We start from the raw sequence: 12,803 nt of genomic DNA on the forward strand, positions 1-12,803 counted from the left end.
TTTATGCCACATTTTCCCGTCAGAAGAGGCGAGAATACGTGCGCGATCGGATCCACGTGGGATTCCAAGTAAAGGAAGTTCGGAAGCGAGAGAGACGGCCGCTCCGTCTCGGTCTCTGTCCGCGTTGTTTATTTCATTTTTTTCCCTTTTCTGCCGTTGCTATGGTAACGTTCCCGCGGCGGCAGCCGTGTTTCTCTCGGCGGAAAAGCTCATCCGTCGGCCCGGCTACCTGACAGGACGGCCTGTTCCGCCACATCGGGGTGAGGTGGCAGGGTGTCAGATTTACCGCGGCTTCCCCTGGCTCCCCTCCAGCTGGCCCTTATCTGGCCCCCGCTTCGCTCGGACTCCGTCGGGTCGTAGGTGTGCGGATGCAGAGGAGGATGAGGAGGCTCTCTGGCACCGTACCGCAGGACTAGATCAGGAAAACAAAAAAAAAAAAAAAGGGGGGGAGGGAAAAAAGTGCAGAAGTACATATTTTCAGTTCCAAATGAGAGTGGGACTTATTCCTCATGCATAATTTACCAATCCTCAGAAACTCCTCATTGGAGCCGAGCTTGAATTATTAAATAATTTCGCTATAATGAGGAGAAGGATTGGAGGTGGTGGTGGTGGGGATTTTGGGGGTCCGGTTTGAATCACGCGAGAAGCGTCGTCTCAAATCGGGAGGACAATAAAACAGGCTGAATTTTCTAAATGCGTGCTAAACAGCGCACCAGGTTTTCAATGAATATTCAAACAGACATTTAACCACCGACAATAATACTGCGCTCCTACAGCATTCACCGGTGGCACAAAACCAAATGTACACACTTATGCGCCCCACCGGGGTACTTGTACTTTCCTTGAGTATTTACACTCGATGCTGCTCAACAGGGAGGAAATATCGTACTTTTCTGGATTTGAGCTTCCGGATTGAAGTATTTCACCTCTCTGACAATTTGCGATTTTTCTTATTTTTTCATTAAAGATAATATTATATTATTATTATTTTTGATTATAATATTATATATAAAAGTTAATATTACCAGACAAAGTAATTAATGTATAAACGATCTGATATGAGGCATGCAAATCGTTAAAATGAAACTGGAACGATCCTATAATATCTCCATTTTGAGTACTTGCAGTAGATTTAAGAAGTCAGCGATACTGTACAGACATGAACAAAGTACAGATTTAAAAAAAGCGAGAAAATAAAAGCAAGAAAAGTGGTTGAAGTAAAAAAAAAAAAGGAAATAAATGAAGGTGAGAGTGCTGTTACGTATTTTACAAATCAGGGCTTTTATGTGGAGTTGAATGTCTGCACATCGGGGTTTGCACGTTTACTTAGGTGAAGGAGCTGAGTACTTTATCTGCGGTGGAATTAACACACAAACACACACACACACACACACACACACACACACACATCCACCTCCCCCCCAACCCCCAGTGAGGTACCGGTGTCGATAAATCCTCCACCCCAGATAAATAACTCCATGGTCCGGTGCCATTTGGAAACAGAACCAGCAGGCGGGAGGGGGTTCAGGGTCCCTAAACGTCAAACCACGGCTCAGCGCTGCATGATGCAGGAGGAGGAGGAGGAGGAAGAGGAGGAGGAGGAGGAGAGGAAGGAGGAGCGAGCGCAGAGCGGAGCGGCTTAGCCTCGCAGCTCCCAGTCTCTCGTCTCCGCTCGGCGAGGCAGCTTCTCTCCGCCTCCTCCCTTCCCGCCTGAGCTGAGAAGAACAGCCGGCGCTCTCGCTCTCCCCCGCCTCCCCCGCCCCGTCCCCCCCCCACCCCCGCGCCATGCTGCCCTGGAGGAGGAACAAGTTTGTCCTGGTGGAGGAGGAGGCCAAGGCCAAGCCCAAGAGCCTGGGCGCGGGGCTGACCTACCACTCCATCCTCTCCTCGCTGTTGCGCTCCTGCCCCGACCTGCTGCCCAACTGCCCCCTGGACTGGGTGGGCGGCATCTTCCATACCAAGCGGCAGAAAGTGGAGCTGAACAAGGAGCAGCCGGTGTACAACGTGCGCTACCTGGGCAGCGTGGTCACCATCACGGCCAAAGGGGACGGCTGCACCCAGGAGGCGGTGGCCAAGATCTGGACCCGGAGCAACTACGGCGACCAGAGCGTGAAGATGAGGCTGACGGTCGGGCCGCAGGGGATCCGCATGAGCGCCGACAAATCCGGAAAGAAGAAGCCGGTCCACCTTTACTCCCTGAACAGGATCACCTGCTGCGCCGCCGACCCGTGCCGCCCCAAGATCCTGGCCTGGATCTACCGGCACCAGGTCAAGAACATGGCGGTGGTGCTCCGCTGCCACGCCGTGCTGGTGAGCAAGTCGGAGAAGGCGCAGGCCATCGCGCTGAGCCTCTACCAGCACGCCACCTCCGCCTTCAGCGAGTTCAAGCGGCTCAAGCGCCAGAGCGACTTCCGGCACTGCCAGCAGCAGCTGCTGGGGGAGGACGCCGTGCCGCTGATGCCGCTGAGGAGGCTGCTGAACGGGCAGTGCCACTACCGGCCGCCCGCCGACAACCCCGGGAGCGCCACGCGCCTCTGCTCCATCACCGAGGAGGAAGAGGAGGAGGAGGAGGAGAGGAAGGACGAGCGCCAAGAGAAACAGAAGGTTTTCACGACCAACGCCGACCCGACTCAGCTGCTGTCGGAGCTGGACCTCGGGGACATCGAGCAGTGCCAGATCAACTTCATCAGCGACGCCAACAACAACACCTTTACCTTCATCACCTCTCTGGTGTGACCTTTTTCTTCTTCTTCTTTTGTTGTTTTTTGTTTTTCTTTTAGTTTTCTCCGGCGACACATTCCTCTCTCCGCCCACTCAGGCTCAGTCCTTCCTCCCCCCCCCCCTTCCCTCCTCCACCACCTCCGGTCTAAGAGATGTGAAGCGTTTAACCAGAAACTTCTCCTTTTTCAACGGCTGGACAGCTGTAGCATTTCTTTTTTTTTTTTTTTCCAGGGGGTGTGTGTTTACTAAGAGGGCTGCTGATGCACAGACTATCGATAGCACAACGGCGAGCAAGGACAGACGCGCGTCCACTTTGTGTCTATTTCTGTGTGTGTGTGTGTGTGTGTGTGTTTGTGAGTACAGTGTTTGCCTGCAGGGACATTTTTAGGACCGACTTGTGATACGGTTTTTTTTTTTTTTCTTTTTAAAAGGCGAGGCTCTTTGTAAAAATTGTGTAACCCTTTTTCTACGGCGACAATCCTCACCGGCGTTGGACATGTTTTGTTTTTTTTTTTGTTTGTTGTTTTTTTAATTTTTTTTAATCCTGTTTACTAATGACCACCGCCGGCTAACAAGCAAGGCTACAATTTAGGAGGCAAGCCATCGGGCGGACGTGTTTATTGCTGCCGTTTGTTACCGTCCTTATCATTTATGCATGGCGTGCCAGCGGTAACCTCTCACGCTTGTCGTTTTTTTATTATTTCTTTTCCCCGTGTGTCATCTTTCATCCTCCGGCGTCGGGAGACGAACACTGTGATCGATGTGCGACCGGCGACAGTCCACAGCCGCCCATCTCAAACATTTTTTTTTTCTTAAGTCACCCTCATAGTTTCCAGAGTTTTCCCATCATCAGCGAAAAAAAAAAAATGCAGACGGACCCCCCTCCCCCCCGATTCTTCGTTTGGTGGCAGCGAATTCCCTCCCGCTCCTCCCCGGTTGATCGTATCCGTGCTGCTGTGATTTCTCATGACATGGAGCTATTTATTTAAAAAAAAAAAACAAAAAAACGTTGGTGAATAAAAGTCCTCATCACCTGGGTTTCCTCCTTGAGTCTCTCCGAGGGGATTATTCAAATGAACCCGTGCGCTCTGAAAAAATTCCCGCTGGTGCACATTTGCATGTTTTTCAGAGGTTAAAAAAAAAAAAAAAAAAAGGGGAAAAACGGTTATTAAAAAGTGCGGCGGGCTTCAAACGAAAAAGGCGTAATCGTTTTTGTGAAATGACGGGCGACGTCAGTGTCCAATCAGAACTCCATTGAATGTTAGTGCGGCCCGGTCATTTTCCCTGCTGCTCTCTGACTTCCTGGCCTGGCGCTCTGATGGGTGCCATTAATCAGCAGATTGAACTGTAAGGGAAGACCGGGCGTGAAGAAGCCGGGCCCGTCAGCTGTTTTTAGTGATGACGGAGCCCCGAGAGATGTTTACCGGGACGGCAGGGGATAAAGCGTGGTGGAGACACGCTGCTGAACAAATAGCAATTTTTTTTTTTTTTTTTTTTTTTTTGCTCGGGCTTTTGTCGTTTCAGGGATTCGGGAAAACAGACAGATGGCGGAGCGGGGTAGCATGAGCGTCAAGGTCATAAAGCGGCGTGTTTACGGCTCTCCTCCAGGCTAAACTCCGTGCAGACACAAATCAAGGCCTCCGTTGTCTTCCGCTCCTGCACAAGGTTGCTCGGCCAATTTTGAGCGAGCCCTAATATACAGCAGAGCCGCTCGCCGGCCAAGGAAAGCTCTCTGTTTACCCTCCTCCATGGCCGAGGTCTCTTCCCGGGTGAACTTGGATCAGCGAAGCGGGATGATTTATGAACAGCATTTCGCGTCCTCACTCCCAACCCGGCCAGACCTGAATTTCATCGAGCCCCAAAACCCCTTGGCGTGGTGGTTCGACCCGTAGCGTTACTTTTAGCTCAATTTAAAAAAAAAAAAAAAAAAAAAAAATGCATTTGTCAATTATTCCAAAACTAGTGTGGTTTCAGTGTTGAAGTTGTAATGTATCATTTAAAGAAAACCAAACGTGCTAAGATGGTTCCACCGATAGCGTTACTTTTAGCCCGATTTAAAGAAAAAAGAAAAAAAAACATTTGTCAATAATTCCAAAACTAGTGTGGTTTCAGTGTTGAAGTTGTAATTTATCATTTTAAAAAAACAAAACCTGCATTTCAATCAGATACGCACCTTGAAACACTCCAGCTACTATCTAGCTAGGTGCCGGTTATGAAAAGCAAGGCCACTCCCCAGCTAACATTGTGAAAGTGCTCTATCAGGTTAAAAATCAGGAAATGGAAATGAACAGATAATTTTGCAAATGAAATTGGAATCCCGTATTAAATCAAGCTCATCATGTCTTCAGTAGACAAACTGTTCAGGCTCTTGTTGGTGTGCTCACACCGGCCGTGCCCAGAGGCGTTGTGCTATCATATTAAAATGGGGGGGTGTGAGGGGTAAAAAAACCGTGATTGGCATATTTGCCCGGTTGCCAGGCTACGACTCACGGGTCGTCACTCGTGGCTGCATCCCGGCGTGAGCGCATTACTCAAACAAACTTCCTGCGAGGACGTTGAAAGGCTAAAGAAAAGGACATGGCCTTTATTAGACAGCGTGGAGTCCTAAGACCGGAGGTTCCCGTGCAACGTGACGATGATCCGCGCCGAACGAGATGACCGCCCGAGGGTCCGGCGTGTTCAATAATTCATAAAATCATGGGTGATGAATTTCACAGCGCTATTTTTTTTTTTTTTATTTTTGAGATAAGTTTTATTAAATCTTGGAAGATCAGTGACTTTCCTCAACCCGAGGCCCCCTCTGAGGCTTCACGTGATGAAACGATTTCCTTTCCCCTCCGAGGCGAAACGCGAAGCGGACGAGGGGTCCGGAGTCGACCGTTCGCCCTCGGCTACGTGTCGCATCTGACGCGCCGCCGGCGGCGCAGCGCTAACGTGGGAGGCCCCTGCAAACATGACGCTTGTCAAACAGGCAGATAAGAAGAACAGATGGCGGCAGGAAGGTTCACGCCGGGCTACGTTGTCGTCGTCTTCCAAGCTCCAAAGCCTTCCTGATCTGGGTTTTTGTTTTGTTTTTCCACGCGAGGGGGGGGGGGGGGTTCTCAAAGAACACAGACGGTGCCTGTCAGACGTTGCAGGATGTTTGGCAGCGGGGCGTCTCGGAGACGAGCGCCCCGTTCTGGGGACGCTGAAAAGGCTGAGCGACGGTGCCCCGGGGCCTCCCTCTCCGCTCTGGCACTGCCAAGGCGAGTAAAGAAAAGGAAAAGAGCAAGTCGGCGGCAGCGGGCGGTCATCCATTTTGCTCCAGTTAGAGCAGCGTTGTCAGGCAGCAGGAACCGCCGCTAACAGATTGCGTGTAATCAGAAGTTAGATTGCAAACACTGATGGCCTGATTTGCACGTAATGAGCGCGACACGGAGAAAGGACCGGCGTGTGTTTATTCTAACGGATCAGTGACGGGCGGCTGTGCGTTTCGCAAGCGGCCGGCTGGGAGAGATTGTGTAAATAGCGGGATGTTTTTTAAGAAACCTGGATACGCCGGAGAGCCGGGCATCCTTGCAAATGGAATAATTCCAAGGATGTTGTGCCAAAAATGATTTTTTCCAAAGGAGTTACATGTACAAGAAGTACGAGAAACTCACAGCGAGAAGGTCCCTGGTTGGATTCAATCCGTCCAAAGACTCATTGCAGACAAATTGCCCTAAATTGGCCAGAAGTGTGAATGAGAGAGCGAATAGTCGAATGTCTTTATACGATATATGAATGAATGACTGAATGGTTGCACGTCTGTATGGTTGTTTATGTCTGTATATGACAGGTTGTGAGTGCCGGAAACCTCGGCTGCCACTTGGCATTGAGCTGTTTTTTTTTTTCTCTTTTTCGTTCAAACCGAAGCCGCAGAATCACCAAGCTAATGCTAATCCCATCTCTCAAATAAACAAGAAAATGCATAGCGATGAGAAAGTCAAAAACACTCCGGTACAAGATGTTTCTTGTATTCCTGTGCAGAAACCCGAAGAACAATGCCCTTATAATTAAACCTGACAAAATGAAAAATGTTGAGGAATGGGGGGGAAAAAAAAGAAAAAGGATTTCAGGGTCTTTTAGCCGTGACAGCAGCAGGGCCTTTTGGCACGACCCCTCAATCTGTCATCTGTTTGAGCAGCGGCGAGTCGGTCACAATCACCTTTTAATTAGCGTCATGCTTAGTAAATCACAATTCCCGCGCTCAATCAACCCGTTTCCATTTTCTCCTCCCTCCATCTTCCTGAGTGGCGGCGGCGGTGGTGGTGGTGGGGGCATAGGAAACGCCCTGCTCTGCACCTTCACTGAAAACAAATATGGGTCTGGTTTTCCCTCGTATTAAAAAGACAGCCATTACCGCCGCTGCTAGCAGATTAGCCTGCACGTCTATGAGGGTGTTCACAGGATCTAGATCCTGCACTGATGGTCAGAGCTGAAAATTGTGCACATATTGCATTTAAAATTAATTACCTCACTGATTACCAACATTTTCACATCATTACATCAGTGTGTGTGTGTGTGTGTGTGTGTGTGTGAGGGCGGTGGGTTGGGAAAAAAACTGTGATTCAATCAGACCTTGTGAAAAGTGTTTATGCAGCTTACTGTACAGAAGCATTATCCCACACACTCTTTATATCATACTACGTGGGATAAGGCTGCTGCACTCTCAGCCCAAACACACACGCACTTTTTTTTTTTTTTTAAACTTTAGTTGGGTATTTTGATCATCCTATTACTGTTGAAGGAAAGAGCCTACCTTACAAGAGAAGCGATACAACTATCAAAGCTAACAAGCGCGTCATCCATATCTTATAGCCGTGTTGTGAGAGCGGCGCCGCACACCTGGCAATTTGCGATGCCTTTTGTGTTTCCGCAGCTCAGCAACACTGTCAAAACAGGAGTTCTCCCTCCACCCCCCCTCCCGAGCCGCTGGCAAGGAAAATAAGATTTCAAAACCCTGCTTGTGCTTTTTTTTTTTTTTTTTGTTTTTGCATTATTTGCGAGGAGGAGAAAAAAAAAAAAAAACAAGAAAAAAAACAAAACGGTAAGCCCGTCTGAGCCTCGGAGCGAGGACGGGATAGCGGGCAACGCGCCTGTTCGATTCTCGCGGCAGGGCTTTTTAGGGCCTGTGGATCATTCCGGACAAGCGCTCCTCAGCTCAATACCTATTTTTCTCCTTAAAAAAAACGGGAGTAAATAACAACCGGCTCGTAATCCGGAACGTCTAATGGCAAAGTAAAGGAGAGCGGACGGAATGAGGTTGGATGGAGTCGGACAAAGACGAGGAAAACAAAGAGGGGGGAACCTCGAGGCGTGTTTGTCGGACAGCGGAGAGTCGGTCTGAACAACATCCGTCTGCCTCGCTATTACCTGGTGAACAGAGGAACAAGGTACGAGGGAGTAATCACTTAGACACGCTCGGTTATGGAAGAAAAACTGGGACGAGACACACACACACATGCGCAGGGCCGGGGGCGTTTCATTTTCGGTTGATAGTGTTCGAGGCTTTCGTCTCCGTTTGTGGAGCTACAAAGAGCGGCGGGGGGATGAAAAGGGGGCAGCGGGGCGGGTCGGACTCGGCCGGCATGTGAGCTGGTTGGCACATGCGGCGCATGAGGAAGAGGCGGCGGCGGCGAGTGGACCCGAGCCACGGCCGCCGTCCAATGAATAAACACGGATGGGAGAACAAACAGTGCCGTCCACGTGCGGCGACGGGACATTTTAATGTCACTTTCATGACGACGTGTTATTTCACGGCTGTTAATAATATCTGACGAGATGATATTGTGTTAGGATTGCTGTTATAATGTGATTCATACTTGTTTTTTCACGTGGGATTATCAGTCGAGCAGTTTGACTTCATGTTTTTATTCGCTTTTGATAAAAGATAGTTATGAGAACCCAGTTGCATTGGGAAACACCAATGGAAATCTGCACGTCATCAGCATAACTCTGGAACCGCATGCATGATAAAAAATTGAGGGCTATAAAGTGAACCCTGCGGGACGCCACAACGATTTTCATTTTTTTAATCTATCTATATCTTTCATATCTTTAATCTTCCATGCATATTTTTAAGGTGAACGTCGATTGTTACTTCCATCGACTTTGCTTTGAGTACTGACTTTTGAAGCAGGTAGGACACAACATACGACATATGAGGAAACGTCCCCACTGAATATCAACCGCGAAGAAGCGAGAAGACGCAAATGCTCCGTTGGAAGCGAGTGTCAAGGAAACATTTGTTTCTGCTGCTGCGACGGTATAAAATCACGTACTTTTATTCCGCACATCAACCCAGAAAATGATAATATTCCACCAGATTGTGTGATGCGTCACAACAATCTCAACAATATATTTAAAAACCTTATCACCAACCAAGTACTGTAATACCTGGACTATAAGCCGTTACTTTTTTGCGGCTTAAACGACGATGTGTCTGAATTATTGATTTTTTTTTTTTGGCCAGACGAGCTTCACTCCGACAAAACATTTAGCCTCGTCACAGCGGTCCGATGAAATTACCGTGAAATTCTGAGGCCGTTCAATTCCGACACAGGAGAAGACGACATTAATGGAGGAAGACGAAGATAGCGATCAGCTGGAGTAGGACAAAGCGGGGATAGAAAACAGATGGATGGATGGACTTTTCCTTGTGTTATTTATTATAAATCTTTTTCACCACGCATATTACAGACTGTTTAGTAGAAAGCATTTCCAGTGCATATTTGTGGATGTTACCGGTATCTATTTAATTAAAAGTTCAAAAAAAGTTTCTGTGTAAATATCTCATGTTATGAGGGTTATAGACAAGTTTTGCCTATATATGTACACATATTTTTATTCTTTGCCGGTGTGGTTTATATTCAGGTGCGCTCAAAAGTCTGGATAACACGGTCTTGATGGAATCAAATGTTGTTTCTTGAATTGAGATCCATATGGTTCTCCGTATACAACCGCCGAATAGCACGTGGCATCAGTAGCTAGCTTATCGGTTTTAGGGCTACAGACCTTAAGTTTCCATGGGATGGAATCTACAACCCCGTGCTTGTGATTGACAGGTGCTCAGCCCAGGTTAAATCTCGACCTTTCCTTGGCAGCCCGGCTCGGCCACCACCGAGCGCAGGGTGAGAGGCTTCGGCAATGAAAGAACGAATGAATCGCAGGGGACACAAAGACCCCTGTTTGAGCCCATTCCCCCTCCGATTGGTTGACCCACATTTCAGGCTGAATATGCTGCAGCCATTTTTTTTTTAAATTTAAAAACACGATTCTAATCGCGTGAACCCCAAGGAGGAACAAGCAACCAAAGAAACCGACGCGGTCCCATTCTCCTAAACTCACACAGGAGTGTGTTTGGTGTGTTTTACCAACGTTTTCAGACACTCAGATGGCCAATGTTTGTGGGAGCAGTCAGGGGCCGCCTCTCTACCTGCGAACGATGATTAAGCTGCTTGATGAACGTAATAAAGCTCAGCGTGTGTGTGTATGTGTGTGTGTGTTTGTGTGTATATAAACCATTTCTTCAAGTGATCTGTTTTTATCATGCAGACAGAGAGGTTGATGACTGTCTATATTAATTGGCATAACAGTGTGTGTGTGTGTGTGTGTGTGTGTGTGTGTGTGTGTGTGTGTTTTGCTTTTGGGAATCACATCAGTATTCCCCTCCAGTTCTTGTCAACAGCTCCAGATCTGGCGTGTCACGCTGCGATGAAGAGATATCTGCCAAAACATTCACAAGGACATTTCAGTCCATGTGAGAACATGTGTGTGTGTGTTTGTGTGTGTGTGTGTGTGTGAGCTGAATGAATGGAAACCCGGTCCATTTAACAGACTCGCTCAAAGACTTTGCCCAACAAAGCATCCGTGTGACGTAATGCCCGGCGTGTTTAAATCTTAACCTTCGGCGAAGTGTCTGATGACGCCTGACGGGCTGAAGTCCCGGCGACACTCACCTGGAAATGCATTTGACATTTTTGGTGAGCGATCGCGGCCCTTTTCCCGAGGTGAGCTAAATGCCGGAGTGCTCCGTCTCGGAGCGGGACGCGCCAAGAATGGTTCCGCCGTATTAAAACGCCGGGACTGACGTGAAAAATGATAACGTGATGGAAGCCGATTTGTCTTCCCCGACGATCCACGGCTCCTCTCTTTTCAAAATCGATGCGCGGGTTACTTCTCCATTATAAATGGTGTCTAGACTCGTCTGCTGACAGATGGATAATTGAAGCTCACCGTAGGGTAAGGGTCACACGAATCACTCATTACTCTTTCAAAACATAAAGTATTTATTCATATAATTCATTAATTTTGGAAACTAAGTAGTCTTGTGTTACATTTTGCATTGCTGTGCAGGATTGGTGCCAAATTGTCTCAAAACCTAATAAGATGGCAATGCGGAAGATGCTCTGGAATAAAACACTAACCCAAAAGTGACCGCAAAGTTGGTGAAAAGGAATTTACGAGTATGAGCGGTGGGCAAAAACTAAAAATGTTTGAGTTAACTCCCGTCTCTTTCAGACTGAAAGTTCCAAGAACTAAAACTCTGTTCCAGGAAATACCGTCCTCCGGGGGAACCTTCTGGTTTTGCGTTCCACACCATTTCTCATGAGTTACATCCATTTCGTCGCAAGAAACCAGTCGACCGGTGATGAGCAGCGATTGATTTTAAAAAAACTGCACACCAAATAGGATATCTTGCAATGGGCACGGCTTGCGAGTTCTACCAATCGCCAAACGTTTGCATCACATGAGTTCATACGGAATTGTAAAAAGACAGGTCTCTGTGTGGGAGCTAAAATGGTTCTAGGAATTGAATTCCATGATCCCCGGTTCCCATGCTGTCCAACTGCACCAAAAAACAGCCTGGTTTCTGAAAAGGTTCGCAAAGAGTTCCTCCAAAGAGTTTGGCGTTCAAAACACAGTCTTTACTTTCTATTTACAAACAGACAGCAATAAAGTTACCAACCTTAACTAAGAAACATGGCGAAGTGTGGCCACAATGAGCATGTTGCTGTTAGCCTAGCAGTTTGCTTTTAGCTGACGTCATCATGCAAAGATGTCGGGCTCCGCCTGTGTTTCGCATTTCTACAAAGCTATGCTTGAGTTACACCAAACAATTTTCACCGTCGCAGACTTAAAACTTAAAGTTGGAAGGAAATTTTAGGAGTCTCCCTTGAATCGCAATGTGCTCATGTCATCTCAGTGGTTGAGCATAAGGTGATGAGCTGTTTTAGATCGATTCGTTGGTTAACGAAGATATCAAATGTGTTTGCTATGATCACAAGTCTTTCAGTCTTCACGATGACATCGCACAATCAACAATTGATAGATTAGCTCTTAACAAAACAGGAAACCTGGTAGACAAACAATCGGCAGAGTGGTTTTGGCGGGAGAGATGGTATTTTTTTTTTTTGCACAATGAGCAAACGGGAAGGACAAAGGACGAAGGTCGAAAAATGTCCTGATCAGTGTAGAGCGTCCAAAAAGAGGAGTGAATGGCGGAGCTGTGGGCAGAACAGCCTGGCTTGGACGATGTCAACTCTCCAACTGAGCAGAGAAGGAAAGGTGATGAAGTGAAATAGTAGAGACTTGGGAAAATACCCACTGAAAACGTATGATGGGAAAAAAAAAATTGCTCAAAGAATCAAGTTGAAGACGATTAAATAGACCCTGTAAGATTCACAGTCTTTGTAAAATTTAAGTCTGAGACGAGGCCGGGACTAAAATCTCTAAAAACTTAATTTGGACCACGGTTTCGTCCTGAACCAATGGCTTGATGCAGGAGTTTCGATTCGCCCACCCTCCTTTTTCACAACAATACCTCTGTGCCGCTCAGATTTTTCAATTTGACAGCCCATAAAATCAGACTACAGGGTTGTTTCCCCCCGCCGGTTGTTCATCTCATCTAATCACACAGCGGCTTTAAGACGTCCTCCATTGTTTTCGCTGGCGGATAAAATGTACAATGAAGAGACCTGCAGACAATGCCGAGTCACTGGAGAGCCGTGTGTTTTCCTTCCCTATCGTGGGCGAGGCTGAGAGATGCTTTGTCTCAGTGG

General features: G+C 47.6%; 1 protein-coding gene across 1 annotated transcript; it reads left to right on the forward strand.

Annotated features, from left to right (window-relative positions):
- Positions 1-1,776: 1,776 nt before the first annotated feature.
- On the forward strand, positions 1,777-6,777 carry fam43b (family with sequence similarity 43 member B). Its single transcript, XM_086158970.1, has one exon. It carries the CDS (start codon positions 1,786-1,788, stop codon positions 2,734-2,736), a length of 951 nt encoding a protein of 316 aa, XP_086015096.1. The 5' UTR covers positions 1,777-1,785; the 3' UTR covers positions 2,737-6,777.
- The last annotated feature ends 6,026 nt before the right edge of the window (positions 6,778-12,803 follow it).

Source organism: Fistularia commersonii, chromosome 14 (assembly GCF_037954325.1).
Source record: "Fistularia commersonii isolate RoL2024-O1a breed Wild chromosome 14, RoL_Fcom_v1.0, whole genome shotgun sequence".
NCBI classification, from domain to species: Eukaryota; Metazoa; Chordata; class Actinopteri; order Syngnathiformes; family Fistulariidae; genus Fistularia; species Fistularia commersonii.